At 40.0% G+C, this 16061-nt stretch overlaps 1 protein-coding gene across 1 annotated transcript in view; it reads left to right on the forward strand.

Annotated features, from left to right (window-relative positions):
* LOC130565158 (polyunsaturated fatty acid 5-lipoxygenase-like) overlaps window positions 1-4898 on the forward strand; it is a 58275-nt gene extending 53377 nt beyond the window's left edge. The window contains exons 6-11 of the mRNA XM_057351740.1: window positions 1712-1831; window positions 1932-2041; window positions 2161-2333; window positions 2450-2596; window positions 2716-2919; window positions 4803-4898. Coding sequence (XP_057207723.1) covers window positions 1712-1831; window positions 1932-2041; window positions 2161-2333; window positions 2450-2596; window positions 2716-2919; window positions 4803-4898 — 850 coding nt within the window. The remainder of the gene's footprint in view (window positions 1-1711; window positions 1832-1931; window positions 2042-2160; window positions 2334-2449; window positions 2597-2715; window positions 2920-4802) is intronic.
* The last annotated feature ends 11163 nt before the right edge of the window (window positions 4899-16061 follow it).

Below are 16061 nucleotides of genomic sequence, written 5' to 3' on the forward strand. Positions count from 1 at the left end.
CGAGCTGCCCGTGCATGCTCCAGTCCCAAACTTGAAACACACAACTTGTCTATCTCCACCTGTAATGAAATGTGGGCCCCTACCACTGGCAATAAGGCGGTATTTTTAAAATACTAAGCCGACCAGACAAGACAAAATTCGACTGATACAAATAGAAGAGCGCGTTGCGCCAATCAGAATTGGACAAGTTACCTTCTTCATATGTAATCACGCAGAGCAATTTCCCATTGCATCATCATTTGACGTAGTGCTGAGTACCACTTTTCATATTTTTATCTTTGCTTTCATCACACTTTGTTGCAATTCATTAAATGGAGACGCACCAAAAATGGAAAAACAACTTGAACATTCAATCTCAACATGGGCAGCAATGAAACACCCCTTTCCACTGATTGGTCAACCATCATGAGTTGTTCCTCAGTTCTGCTCAACAGAATAATAGTCAATTGCTGCTACATTTATACAGATTGTTAAAGCTTTTATTAATCTCTTTCTCACCAAACAACCAGTCTAAAAAATGGCTCGACACAAATCATACCGGGCGAAGCATAGAAAAAGCCTTCTGCTCTGTAAAATATACCTATGTGTGGATATATACCGGTGAAATATTACTTTATCTGGATTACAAATCAGCTGTCAATGCAGGACATTCAGTCTATGATGTGCAATAATTTGCTGAAATCTTCAGGACGTTTTGCAACTACTGTAAGAGTGGTTTCACATTAGCACTTTTGGTGCGCACCCGGGTTTGATTAACCTCAGAGTTTGGTTCGTTTGGGTGATGCGAACGCTGTCTTCCGAACCCGGGTGCGCACCCGGGAACTGTACCCGAGTCCACTTAAAAGGGAGGTCTGGGGTGCGGTTCATGTGAACTCCAGTACGCTTCACTGCTGATATGAACGCAATCATACAAAATCGCGGAAGTGAACCGCTATTAATGATGTATTCTTTGGTAAAAATGTATGCTTGTGTGTGTTTCACTCACTTTTCTGATGAGCGTTACTGGCGCGCTCCAAGCAGAGAGCTGTAGCCTATAAGCTATCTCATTTCTGTTCGCCTTCAGCGTTCTTAAGAGCATTTGCAGAACATTCACTGACGAAAGTGCCGCCATGTACTGAAGCTTTGGAAACCAAACTAATGGTTCAAAAACATATAAAAGTGACGCGAGCAAGTTATGCATTTTGGCGCTTTCTCCTGCGTCGTCCCTACAAGCGACAGGGTAAATAGCTGCAGGCTGATGATGCAAACGACCCGCGGTTCGGACCCAAAAAATAATAATATGAACGCAATCCAGCGTGGGCAGGGGGAGCAATCGAACTAGGGTTCGGACCAGGCAATCGGACTAAATGTGAAAGCGGCCTAAATAGTAGGACTATTGTAGAAATGACTGAACATGCATGTCAAGAAAGATCTTACTGCAAATACCTGCATTTCCCTCAAAATATTTCCCCTTTAATAGTATAAATTTGGGCAAGCCTTTTGGCGAAAGAATTCTTTTAAAGCCAAAGAAAATTTGCCTTTGTATATGCCAATTCTCAGATATAATTTTCCCTAAAAAAGGCAAGGCGACCAACAACCGTCTTATTTACTAATTTATCAATTAAACTGGCCTTTAGATAAAAATGACCAAATAAATAAATAAAAATGCTTTACTTTGTGGTAATTCTTGGTGTAATTGTACAAGTAAATGATGTCATTTTTCTTGTTCAAGATGGACACAGAGCCGCAAAGGCTTCCCTCTGAACCTAGATGCCAAACTGGATCAACTGCCTTTAGATGTTCAGTTTGATGAAGATAAAACATCGGAGTTTAACTGGAATATCGTAAATGTGTACGTTTGAGCAAATGTGTCATGGCCACAGTACTTGTTTTATATATTGTTTTTTTCCTTAATTTTACAGAGTTGTCTAAAATGATATATTCTGTTTCAGGCTGTTGAAAGGAGCCAATGACAAGCTTAAAAGTTATTTTCAGTCCTGGGATAAAATAGCACATTTTGAAGCGATATTGGCAGATTGGGACATCAAGAAGACTCTTCTAGGTTTGAATAGTTTCTTTATCAAGAATTATTGTGGGAAACTAACAATTTTGGGGGCATATTTTCCACAAGTGTAAAGCCTTTGACAGTTGACTGAAATTTATTTTTTGAAAACTGGACAGTGAATGTGATGGAAGACTGGAATACGGATTACATGTTTGGCTATCAGTTTTTAAATGGCTGCAATCCTGTCATGATCAGCAAGTGCGTGAATCTTCCAGAGTCATTTCCAGTCACACATGAGATGGTGGAGGGCTCTCTGCAGAGAGGTTTCACCTTACAAGAGGAATTAGAGGTCAGAAACTCGTAAATAACTAGAACAGCTGGTCAGTTATCAATTCCAAGACCTGCTGGATCTAAGTACAATGTGAACAATGGTGTACACTAAATAAAATATATCTGTGTTTACAGAAGGGAAACATCTACATAGCGGATTATAAAATCTTGGAGGGATTGAAAGCCAATAAGACACGCAAAAACACCCAGTGCTACTTGAGTGCACCCATCTGCCTTCTGTACAGCAACAGACTGGACCAAATTGTGCCAATTGCCATTCAGGTACGTGTCCCATAAAGAATCAGTGTGAACTGAAAAAATGAATGACCTAAAAGTTAAAGTGAGGGAATTTGCTAAGAAGTATGTGTTGTTTGACCAAAATGTCTGCTTGGCTGAAACAGCTCAGTCAAACACCAGGGGAAAGGAGCCTGATCTTTCTGCCAAATGATAATGAACACGATTGGATGCTTGCCAAGATGTGGGTAAAGTCTTCAGACTTTATTGTACACCAGCTGGTCACACACCTTCTCAAGACACATCTGATATCAGAGGTTTTTGAAGTAGCCATGTACAGACAGCTTTCTACCGTCCACCCAGTATACAAGGTATGTGTCTTTCCATACACAGTCAAGTGCAAACTGAATAGTGCTAAAGAGTGTGTCACTCATCTTGTATCATGGTGACGTGGACAGGAATGCATGAACCATGGTGAAGAGATGCAGCGTCAGGTTCTCAGGGAACCATGGTTTAACTGCATAACCTGAGATGTTCCCTTTCGAAAGGAAATTTGCGCTGCAGGGTTTTCGAACTGGTCCTGGAGGACCCTCAGCCATGCACATTTTGTATGTCTTCCTTATTGATCACACCCAATTCAAATCTTGCGGTCACTGCTAATGAATTCAATCAGGTGTGTTAGATGAGGGAGACATACAGAATAGCTGTGTCCCAAGTCGAAGGCTGCGATTAAAAAAAGGTCTCTGTTTTTAAAGCACGCAGCCTCTGAAGTCCACGAAGTTAACTGAAATAAGACTGTCTAGCCCTAACGAGAATTTCCAAGTTACGTCACCTACTGCTCCTGTTGCCTGGTGATAATAGCGGAACACAGCACAGAGCCAGAAAATGTTTATTAATTTTAGAGAATATGACACATTAATGTACTGAGAGGGACGGTTTTCTGCAGATTGTATGCTTTAATTTAACTAAAGTTTTGAATTCATATTTTAAAATATTCAGCCGTTACAGGCGCCTAATGAATCTCGGGATAGCAGCGGCTGTGAAGGATCCATTCGTTCTATCCTTCTCAGCCTGGGGAAAGAAGGTTGGATTTTGAGGCTGCGTTTGAACCAGCCTTCGAATTGGGACAGATTTACCAGTCTTCAGTCAAGCAGTCAATCAGTCTTGAAATGCAGCCTTTGAAGGATGCAGCCTTCGCATTGGTACACATCTAATGTGTAGGGCTGGGGGTCCTTCAGGACAGCTTTGAAAACTGAGAAACCCTGCCCTTGTGCACGCATTGGGGAACGAATACCCACTCCACCATGTTGAAGGGATGAGTGGCTTATCAGCTGCTAGTAGTGGCGTCTTTTGAATGTAATAACATTGATCAAGTGGAAGAGGTGCTTCTGCATAGTGATTCTTAAATTGAGAAGAAGTCCTCAGCACAATCAAAAGAATTAAGCCCAGGCCGCTATATAGAGATTGGAGTGCAATGAGGCAGTACTGGTGAGCATGGAAGTTAAAGTGTCGAAGCCAATCTACCCAGACAGAGCTTAAACAGAGCTTTTAATTTATGAAGATCCTTGCTGTTCAGCCATTCAGCTCCCATATGAGCTATGAGCCATATGATAAATGTGTGTGCTCCATTTACTACATAACCAATGCACAGACAAGCAGTTGGCTGAACACAAGAAGTAAATGCCCTTATTTGTAGTTGCACCAGTAGTCAAGTGAAGTCACTTTTATATCTATAGCACATTTAAAAGCAACAGAGTTGCGCCAAAGTGCTGTACATTTAAAACAGAGCATACAGCATATCTTACATCAAAACAACAGATCTTAATCAAACGCTAATTTAAGAGCAGATTTAAAACTTGCTAGTGAAGGGGCTAGCCTCACATTAATAGGAAAGCTATTCCAGAGCCTGGGAGCAGCAGCAGAGGAGGCACGACCACCTTTTGTTTTACAGCGACGAGTGACGGTTAAAAGAGACTGATTACCAGATCTGAGAGCCCTTTGAGGAGAGTAGGCAATCAGAAGATCACAGATATATTTTGGTGCCTCACTGGCTGTCACCGGTCAATGTCAAGTTCATTAAGTTTGTGATTAGACTCATACCGGTCAAACCAGATGTATTCCCCAATGTTTTCTCAAGGACATGCAGCAAAAGTTCCCATTCAAAAGGGAACCACTTTTTTGTTTGAGGTTATGCTTTTCAAATACATTTTTATGATTTAATGCACGCGGTTAAATTGATTTTTGCTTCTTACAGTTACTGATACCTCATGTCCGTTTCACAATTGCAATCAATGCACGAGCCCGTGAAAATCTCATCAGTGAAGATGGGGTCTTTAGCAAGGTACTGTAGCTTTTTTAATCTAATTTGATATATTCACACATAAACAGTATCTTGTTAGGATCCAAAGCAGTTCTGTTCATATGTGATTATATCTACAATGTCTTTGTCTGTCAAGCCATCATTTCTGTCCTTGATATACTATAGATTTAAGGGTGCACACAGTGTTAACCACGGATGTGATTTTTCTGTATAAATACGGATTTCTATATGTTTTGACCTCGCTGAGATCAACCGCGTAAATTGCAAAATTCGATTTATTTTAATTTGTTACTGGATTGGGGGGTGGGAGTTTGGGGATGTGTGAGTATAGTTATCATACAGCCGGCCAACAGGATCCTTTCTACACTCTCTACGTCATGCACACGCTTGTTATAAATGCAGAGCGACCGCTTCATTCAGAACATTATTTTGCAAGTTATCTTTATGTATCCAGAGTCTGTGAAAAATAGACACCAAACACAGCTGTTTTAGTACTCAAAAAAACGTGTGGTGTCATTTATTATTATTTATTTTATTTTTTTGGGCCATTTTATGCCTTTTTTATTAGTACAGTGATTTTGTAGAGAGGACAGGAAGCGAAGTGGATGAGAGAGAGGGGGTGGGGTCGGGAAAGGACCACGGGCCAGGATTCAAACTCGGGTCGCCCGGGACGCACCGGCGCCGTATGTCGGAGCACAAACCACTCGACCATCGGCTCCGACGGTGTCATTTATTATTAAGTAGGGAACTGAACAGCATTTGTAAAGTATACAGAAAACCCCAAGTTGAGACGTCTTTAAGGTATGTTTTACCATTATAAGGCCATTCTGATTAAATGGCTTGAAACGATACAAATGGCCGATCTAGTCACTTTTTCTATATGTAGAAGTCTCTACTGAATGCATACATTTAAATGAACTACATCGCAACATGCAGCCTTTGCAAATACCTTTTATTACATGAGGATTAATGCGGACACACGTGTGTATAGAAGTCTATTGAGGCCAGAGTATTCTTTCATTTTTGTGTTCAATTATTGTTAAAATTAAATAAAAAATAGGCATAATATAAACTACTCAGGGGGTGCCATTTGTTAATGCCATCTTATTTGACATTAGCATAAGATATTTGCACAAAGCATCAACCTATTTTATTAAATATTGTTTAGGTGACTGTTAAACATTTGAACTGATATTTCCAAAATTGTCAGTCAGAATTGGGTAATTATAATTGTTTGTTTTTGTGTTTCTAAGTGATAAGTAATATGTATTTTTTGGCAAATAGTTGCCTGTTTTTAATCAAGTAACATTTAATTTGTAACATTGTGAAGACTAATTTTGGGGGGGATTGTGGTTGGGCTAGGGTACGTACTGTCTGATCACAAATCTATGTTAAAATAGCCCTAAGATGCGTTTCCCAAAAGCATTGTGAGTTGATTGTGGAGACGATTCTACGATTAACTTAAGACTTGTGATGCTTTTGAGAAACACAGGCCTGAACATTACCTGACTTTGTCTTTTTGCTTGCTTCTGGGTTCATTGGCTGAACTTACATGCACACTTTTTGCTTTATCGGAATAAACTTAGTCCAATTACATGAATGTGGAATAAAATGATCTGGTTGATGTGTGGGTTTGTAGGGCTGGGTCATATATTGAGGTTTGGGGAAATATTGATCTATTTTCCTGACACAATGTGAGAAGTATATCGATTTATACTATGGTCTGTCTGAATACTGGATTCTGATTGGCTGGAAGATGTGCATTACAATCGCTAAATGTACAGGGAGTTCCAGTTTATTTGATGAGTTCTCGCTCTCTCTCAATAATTAAGTTAAATAAATGCTATCATTCAATGACCATGGTATAACCGGGATAATCCACGGATAAACTGCTTTGCGTCGGGTGGTTCTTTGCCTCCATGTCGTGCATTAAAATCTTCTAATGCACCGCTAGCCGTGGATTATTCCTTATGAATTTACCCGAAGCTCTCTCACTCCTGCTCTGCATGTGAACCGGACCCTACAAACTCAATCATAAATCCGAAAACACAGCACCGGTTCACACCGCAGAAGACTTGGTGTGACGTTGGTGTGCTATGAGCATACACAGAACATTTGATGTCTACCTGTAACGTCCGAGGTTTACTTCACTTTCCACATCTGTCTTGAGCGCACACACACACGTCCGCACAGTTTCCAAAACACACTCAACCACAGATAAGCAGATTTGACACATGGACAGTACAAACCAGTCCTGCCTTAACATTGTCTCGTGCATGCACTGTTGTACGGTAGGCTACACACCTTTTTTATCCTTTATGAGAGAGAAGCATTAAAACCAACAAAAAATAACTATAAATTATCAAACAAAAATGGATTAAAGCAAATTGTTTAGGCTTGTTTGATGGAAATTTATGGGGCCTCAATACAAATTACAATTTATCACAGCAGATTATGACGTACAAAATGAGCCTGTATTGGTGCAACTGTAACACTGTTCTAATCTGTTCACAAAGCCACATAAAATCAAGAAAATTACATAAGTATTTGATAATCATGTTTATATTGTTTAACATGTTTGTTTTTGTGGGGGGAAAAAAAGCATATCTAAATGTTGGGTCGATCTCGTCTGATAACAGTATATTCAATGGCTGCAGAGAAACTCACTCGCTTCTCCAGTGTTGCACAGGCGCTGCAGGTACACGCAGATAAAGACGTGTTCTAAAAGTTGCTAGGCAGTCAAATTTATTGAAGTGCTTTATATTTTTGTGTTTATCATTTTTGATTAAATTGCATTAGAAGTGTGGCAGTACTAGTAGACGGAAAATATCACTGCCTAGGGTACTACCAACTACGCCACCCCGGGGGCTCGCTACCGGGATTGCCCTTACCCATTACATATATCAGACTCACAGGTTCATTAAGGCTTAGTCAGATAAAGACAAAGAAGTGTCAAATTCCCAACAATCTTTATTATAAACAGTAAAAAAAAGGATACCACACTACGTCATAAAAAAGACACGCGCACACGCATACACAGAATTGGGATAGGCCACACTGGTTCAGGGAACCTAGCAATCACGGGTGTACACCTCACTGTGAACACTACACTCCAGCAAAAAAACCCCACCACCACACAGCAAGAGACACTGATCCACTGCAGCAGGCCGCCGCAATCCTGACGGAAAACAACAATTAATTAAAACACGACACATCAGTTTGATGAATTACACCTCACACAGCCACGCCTAATAGGCGACTTCTTAAAGTTAGTTCTATTAAGTGGATCAAAAGGTGCGTCCAACCAGCACAGTAACCAATGGGTTTAACGAGCTGGTAACCAGCAGCTGGCGATGGTGTCAAAACAATAATACAAAAAAAAGATTATAACAAACAAAATCAATCATAAGCCAAAACAATAAACTAAATAGATCATCAGTAAGAAAATAAAGCAAAAACAATAACGGATACAAAACACTTTTAACTTAACTAAAGAAAAACCAAAACATCAGAAAAGTTGGTGACCGTCTGGTGGCTGATCGTCCGTTGCACGCCACTTAAAACACGAGTTAGAATAACTTTCAAACAGTCACCATTCGTGGCTAAGAAACCACGTCACACATCCGCTCCACAGTCCAGCTGCTATGGCGAATGTTAGGCACTGTAATGAAAACAGTGAACGAGAACAACCAAGCGCATGTGATGGTACGCAAGCTAAAATTAGTTGAGAAAAGGTTTAAATGAGGTCAAAAGGAAAACCCACTGTAACGTCCTGGCGTGTTGGCCCACACCTTAAATGTAAGCTACAACAAAACATACATTTAACGAGACAGACCGCTAGCGATCGTTCACCCATACGGTTATCAGCGCATAGTTAAAACATCATACCTGGAAATTAAATTCACCTAGCACGGGAAGTAGTCTACTAACTGCATTTCTGTGAGAATAGCTAACAGCATCCCACAAAGCTCCTCAGTCCACCCTTTAATAAAGAAGAGAGATCGACCCATGAACTAACACAGTAACAGATCACCATGCAGTCAGTGTCACTAGCTCCTACCTCGTATACATCCACACACCTCGCCGGAAGTACGGTGACTCGTCACCCAAAGCAGAGACGACACACACACACATAGCAACACTACAGCCCGTTTTATACGCCGCCAACCGGGAGAAAGAACACGCCCCCAACCGGGAGAAAGAACACGCCCCCTCTTATTGACAAATTACGTAATGGGTACACCGTTCTGCTACAGAAGCAAACTATGCCATGCTCTCGTCTCCGTGTGCACACCACACAGAAACATGTCATACGAACAAATACATACATTTAAAGCGATATTATGGAGAATATCTCTTAAGCGTATTCAAAACATTGCACAAATAAATCATTGCGAGAATTACATTACAACACTCTTTGATACATTAATCTTCTTCCCAGTAAAAAAAATATGTACATTTTTAAGGAAAATGCATCAATCTGGTGTATTTTGAGAACAAATATCTCGTATACAATTTTGTGCTATAGTAGTAAAAGAGTCATTGTTTGCATACAACTGAACAAAGAGCACAAAAGTAAAAGCAAATAAAAATGAAGCAAAGTGGTTTCCCTTTAATACAGATTTATTATCCATTACAAAATTCCTTCCATTATGAAACAAATATATAATGCAATATAATACATATAATAATTTATGTGCATCTATTTCTTAATATATGTTTAATTTCTTCATGTATTATTTAATACACTCTATGTATTTCCAAATCTATATTAAATTATTGAATATATTATTGATAGTTAATTTAGAGGAAAATACTGTATATTTTCTTCAAGAGTATTGTCAGTCTTTGCACCCTGAAATTGAACTGAAACATAAAAGTTATTCACTTTAAACGATGCTACCTGTATGCCAACCGGCAAGAGGTGTGTTCGACTGCGCAGACTACACCAACGTATCGCAAGAGCCATTTGAAAGCATATGGAGCAGTCTGTTCTCACAGTAGTTTGTGACATACACGGATTGATCTGTGAAGCGCCGCTTTTAAGTCAAAAACCCAGTTCATGGGTCCAGTTCTCGCACCCGCGTTTGGTCATGGGGTCTGAATGAAAGTGGGTGACAAATTCTTTGCCTAAACGACGGCGCATACTAGCATAGAACGAGTCTGAAAGTCTTGTTTCGGGCTGCAGTAGCAGGCCCCCAGCAAGCCCGGCCGTAACTGCCCTGCGAAGTGAACATCATTGGATATTCTGCCATGATTCCAGTTTGTAAGAAGCTTATACAGTATGTTCTATTCAAAGGGCATTAAATCTCATGATTATGGGTAAATAACCCTTCACATTTCTGTAATAAGATTTGTCTGTGTGTGAAGACGCTGCAGGCAGTCTTGAAGCGCAAATCTGTGTTCTTAAAAGTACCTGGATTGTCTACTGTTTCCGGTGAAAATTGGAAGTGCAGATCCATAGACACTTAATGGCTGATATTACCCACAACTCACCGCGAGAGGGTGGAGTTTAGTGATGCTAAACTAAATTAATACAAATAAATAAGTGATACTTAACTGAATTAATAAATGTAAGTATACAGAAAACATTACATAAAAATAATGAATGAATAAATACTTAAATGCAAAGAAGGGCTGTATTTTGATTATTGTGATCAATCACAGTGACATCTAGGTAACAGCAGCCACTTCCATTTTGCGTTAGTAAGTCCCAGTATGTGCATATTGTTTTGCTACACACTAAAATGTTTGTACTTTTCCATAACAAAAACAGTACATAACACGTGGAGAGACACTATCCTGCGCTGGGTCATAGCCAGACCTCGCACTCATGTGCACAGGGGGTTTTGGTACCCAACCCTAAAAATGTCAAATTTCTTTACATCATAAATAATATTTTTGGCGGCGCAGTGCGTGACCGTCTGTTACGCCACTGCCCATATAACCAAAATGGCATGATCCCCATTTCATAACACCTCTGCGAAGATTCGACTGTGAGATTGGCAGTCGAATCAGGCTCCTCCTATCGAAGCATCGAATCTTTGACTGCTCAGGGTCACCCCTGATAAACATTATGAGTGCAAATAGAAAAGGTAATAGGACTGTGCCTTGTGGGGCTCCTGCTTTGGTTGATATAATATCAAATCATTTATCACACAGCCTAAAGATCTGGGGTCAACATAGCACAATTATCATTGGGTGTTGGAATATCTTCCATGTAAGTTTAAAAAAAATCAACCAAAACATGTGGTTGTATTGTATTAAAAGCTCTAGAAAATGAATATAAAAAATCCTAACAGAGCTGGTGAATGTTTCCAAATAACTATAACAAGTTTAGCATCATCAACTCCCACACCTTTTCTTTCAAATTGTAAAGAAAGGATCTTGGAAGATTTCCATCCCGTCGACTCAAATGACCAAGAACAACCCTTCAAAATATTTCATTCTATGTGATGTCAAAGCTATGGGTCTCAGATTGTTTTTTTTTCACATCTTCAAAGAAGACAAAGACAAATAAAAAAAATTGATTGAAGAGCTAAACACAACTGACAAGCACAGTCTGAAGTCAGTGGATGGATACCATCAGGGCCTGTTGCTTTGTTAGTATTAGGGCACTTTAACTGCTAAAGAATCTTATTTACAATAATAACAATTGCTGGACAACTGTCTAAATTAGTACTCTGACAGGAGTAGGCAGAGGCAGAAAAATCTAACTTATCAAACCTTGCAAAAAAAGTATGCAAACTCTTGTTCAAACCATTCCAGTAAAACTGTTATTTCTATTTAGGCAAATTCACTAAAGACGTGATTGTTACAGATCTGTTTCAGAACCAGCTGCCAGCAAAATAATCAAAATAATGCTGCTGGTGCGGGCCAGATATTATTGCTGGTGTTGGACTTTAAAGGCAGTCCTGCATGCTCAAAAATTTGAAAGAGACTTTTCTCCAAGTTATATAGAAGTTTTATTATCAGATGTAAAAAGGTAACAAAGCTTTGGGTTGTCAGACGATCTCCTCACTCCACCACAAGCCAACAACCCAAATTATTCAAAAACACCCATATTTATTCAGTATGTGACGTCGCTCGCATCTTCTGACTCCTCCTCTGCCTTTTAAGGAGTGCTGCTCCCTTTCCACCAATCACCGTGCACCACGTATATCTGCAAAACAACATCTTTGCATAACACATGTTTTACATCCTGTGGTCAGTCGCTAGTTTTGAGGAATGTTCTCTAGAGACCGTTTCTTTTGGGGAGTGGTCTCCTAGAGACAGTTTCTTGTGGCCGGACAACATACCAACATTCTTAACATTCTTTTAGTAAAAAGAAAACACTCAATCATCTAATGCTTTTAATTATGTAGCGTTGTTTCTTAATCCTATGATTCATTAAAACACATCACAACTCATGATTATACTTAAAACATATGCAGTGGATTGATTCATAACATTTCTTTTATATGTGACTCTTTGTGTGTGTGTGTGTGTGTGTGTGTGTGTGTGTGTCTGTGTGTGTGTGTGTGTGTGTGTTGATTTAGATAATTTATGGTTCCAACCCCCACTTATCCTGTCTCACTTCGTTTGCCACAGTAACTTTCCACTGAGTAAAATAGAAAGCACATGACAAAAGCACACAGCTTAATGATTTAATGAAAGAAAACACTTATTGATTATATTGATAATTAAATCATACTTTTATCTGAAAAATATTCCCACAATTCCCTCTCTTGACCTCGTAAGAGGTCACACATCATCTTCTCCTTCATCTTCTGCTAGATCACTTGATAACAAAGGCATACTGTATGGGGGTGGAGATTCTTTCTTTTCAATAGCTGTAACAATTAATCTATTGCACAGTGATCTAATACAGGGAATACAACAACACCCACAGGTGATTAATATGGCTAGGAAAACTCCTATTGACACTACAATAGACATCACCACTGCTTTCCATTTCCCCAAGGTCGCATCTAGCCAATCTCCTATAGGGTTATCTACACCTGAATGTTCCTTCATCTCTACAGACAATGTCTTCAATCCCTCTAATGCTCTAGTAACCGATCCATCTGGGGCCGTATTATTTGGAATATATGTGCAACAAAGATCTCCAAACATAAAACATACTCCTCCCTTTTCTGCCAACAGCATGTCCAGGGCCATCCGATTTTGGACTGCCATTAGGGAAGTCGGTGCTAGTTGCTCTGCCAAACCATCAATCGCATCTCTTGTCATATTTGCTAATCTCATTATGTTATAATGTACATAGTTAATTCTATCTACATTTTTGTTAGGGGTGACTGGGAAAAATGCAGATATTATTGGTATGTTCTCTAATCCTGCTGTTATCTGATCTGCTAATTTGTATTCATTTGGTACTCCCCTAGGAACTCCTATTGCATCGATGTATGTGGGGCTGTTTAATGACAAATCTACACTTGAACCTGTTGCCCTCTTCCTGAGGATGTGTCTTCTGCGTCTTCTGGCAAGTGTAGCTGAACTCATGCTTTCCACTTTCACAGTTCTTTCACCTATTAGAGCTATCGGGGCTCCTAACCTTACCATAGCACACATTCCTCTTGCTCCCTCAGGTATTCTAGTAAACAGTCTACGATCTCCACAATAATAATACAATCCTGCTCTAGCCCATGTTCCTATTTGTGTCCCTTTATCTATCACTATCTGATTACACCAGTCACTGCTTATTTCCCCTAGGTTACTTGTTGGTGAGTTACGTGTAATGTTAAAACACGTATAGTTTGCTTTCTGTGGTGTGAATGGTCCTGCTTTAGAGTGGTTTGAGATGGGTGGAAATATTGCTGCCAACGTGGTACAATTTGGTGGTGATGCTTGACGTGTCAAGGCGAGCATACACCCGTAGCCCCAGGTATCGTTTGGATGCAAGGGAGCTGGTTCTATGTGTAGTTTGGGTCTTGCGTTAGCACACCCTACACAATCATCTAATCCTTGTTCTCTGGCTGTGGTAATTATCCATTCCATCCATAAATTGTTTTCCCCATACCCTGTGGCTTTTTCTATTATGTCTTCTGGTTTCAATTTGGTGTAGTCAATTTCTACTATTTCACCCTTTGGGTTTTTTACTGACAATGGTTTCTCTGTTTTCACTGTTTCATTTTTTGGTCTTTCTCTCAAGTTTACTTTAATTATCGCCATTGGGTCCGTCCCTGAGATATCTACCCCGAAAACAAGATACAATGGTTTATGTTTTTCTCCGCGCGCCTGTCCTGGCAACTCGTCCCATCCCCCTATTGACATGGTTATGGGATTACTACTCACGTGAAAATCCCTTTGGAGCGTAATTTTTTTCCACAGTTCCGTTCGTGTCCCATAATGGACTTTATCTGGCCTCCAGTTTCCAGTATAGGCCACCACCTGACTCCAGGTGTTACACCACTGGTCTGGCTTTCTACTATTGTTAGCTTTACATGGTGTGTTCACTCCCTGACTGAGACACACATATGTATCATATCCCCTCCAGGCGCTTTCCTTGTCCCCACATTTTATCACTTTACATAAATCGAATTGGAATGAAGTGGTTGAATTCTTTTCATAATTTAATTCTAGCCCCCCATATTTTGTCACACATGGGTCTGTTGATGCAGTTGATCTTCTGTGTCTAGTTCTTGGTGTGGTGCTATTACCTTCCTGGTTTCTTTGTATTCCAAAGATTATTCCTACGATCGTTCCTGCAATTATTCCTAACATCCCCAATAATTTCCAATTTTCCCACAGTTTCATTTTGTTGCTGTTATATTCACCCTCTCTAGTAATGTCTTGTTATCTTTACAAAATCAACACTTCTTAAAAACTTAATACCTTAAACTTGTAAGAAAACACTCTTAAAAATACACTTTTAAACCTGAAAATTGGAAAACATTGAAAAACACACAATAATGAAAACTTGATTATAAGGAATAAATGGTTATTTGTATGTTCACGTCCGTGAACACTTCACTCAGAATCTTTTGCACGTTCTTGAAGTCTAGTTTATCTAGACCACACCCTAGCCGGGGTACTGAGATACTTCTTACTCTATTAGCCACACACCAATCTCTCATGTGTTTTAGGCTTTCTGTGAAACAGTCATATGTTGGTAAATCAGTGTATTGTTCTTTGGTTATTAGGTGAAACACAGTCCTGTCTCTCTCCCGGGTTACTGCACACTCACCCGGTTTTTTATGTTGACACCTTACTTTCTCCACTCCAAATTTTTCCTTAAATTGTTTTGCAATACCTGCCCCGTATGCACAATCAGCACTTACACAATGAGCTAATGGTTCTGTGTGTGGGCTTGTGAAAATATCGCCTGTTTTGTGTATAATTTGGAGCTGTTGGTGTTGTCCAGTGGCAATTTCATTGTCTGTTTTACCGTCACTCTCTGTATCTGTATCCTCCCTCTCTTGGACCTGAGTCCTCAGGTCCAAACCAGTGTCAGCAAGAGACCTAGAAGGTGGGTCACAAGCTACACATGATGTTAAATGGAACCAAGTTTCTCCTTTTCCTTGTAGTTGCACACATTGTGAGGTGCGATCTGTTACACGTAGAGGTTGAGACCAACGTGGTTCACTCCACTTTCTACGGAATGTTCTGGTCCTGACCCAGTCAGCTGTGGCTGGAGATGGCAGTTCCTCCGGTTGTGCTGGTACAGGAGTTACCTGATGGGAAAAGGTTCGAATCAGAGCTGTTAGTTTATCAAAATACACAGTATGTGACAATGGCTGCACTGTGTCCTCTCTCAACGCCGTGGTTGGTCCTGGAAATTGACGACCTGTAAGCAATTCAAAAGGTGTAAAGCCTGAGATCCTGTTGACAGAAGAACGAATAGACATGAGAGCAATGGGTAAAGCTGACAGCCAGTTCAATTTAGTCTGTGCACAGATTTTAGCCAATTTTAGTTTAATCGTCAGGTTAAGGCTTACCTTGGCTGGCCGCATGGTAAACCGTACCATACGCATGTGTTAGGCCCAGAGCCTGTTCAACCACTTTGAGATGTTCATTTTTAAAATGACTACCTTTGTCCGACCTGATGCGACGTGGAAAACCATAGTGTGGTATGTATTGATTGATTAAACACTTGATCACAGCCGTACTGTCCTCTCGGCCGACAGGATATGCTTCTGGCCAACCAGTGAAATAATCAACAATCACCAAAACATAGCGTTTGCCATGTACTCG

Source organism: Triplophysa rosa, linkage group LG14, assembly GCF_024868665.1.
Source record: "Triplophysa rosa linkage group LG14, Trosa_1v2, whole genome shotgun sequence".
In the NCBI taxonomy this organism is placed as follows: domain Eukaryota; kingdom Metazoa; phylum Chordata; class Actinopteri; order Cypriniformes; family Nemacheilidae; genus Triplophysa; species Triplophysa rosa.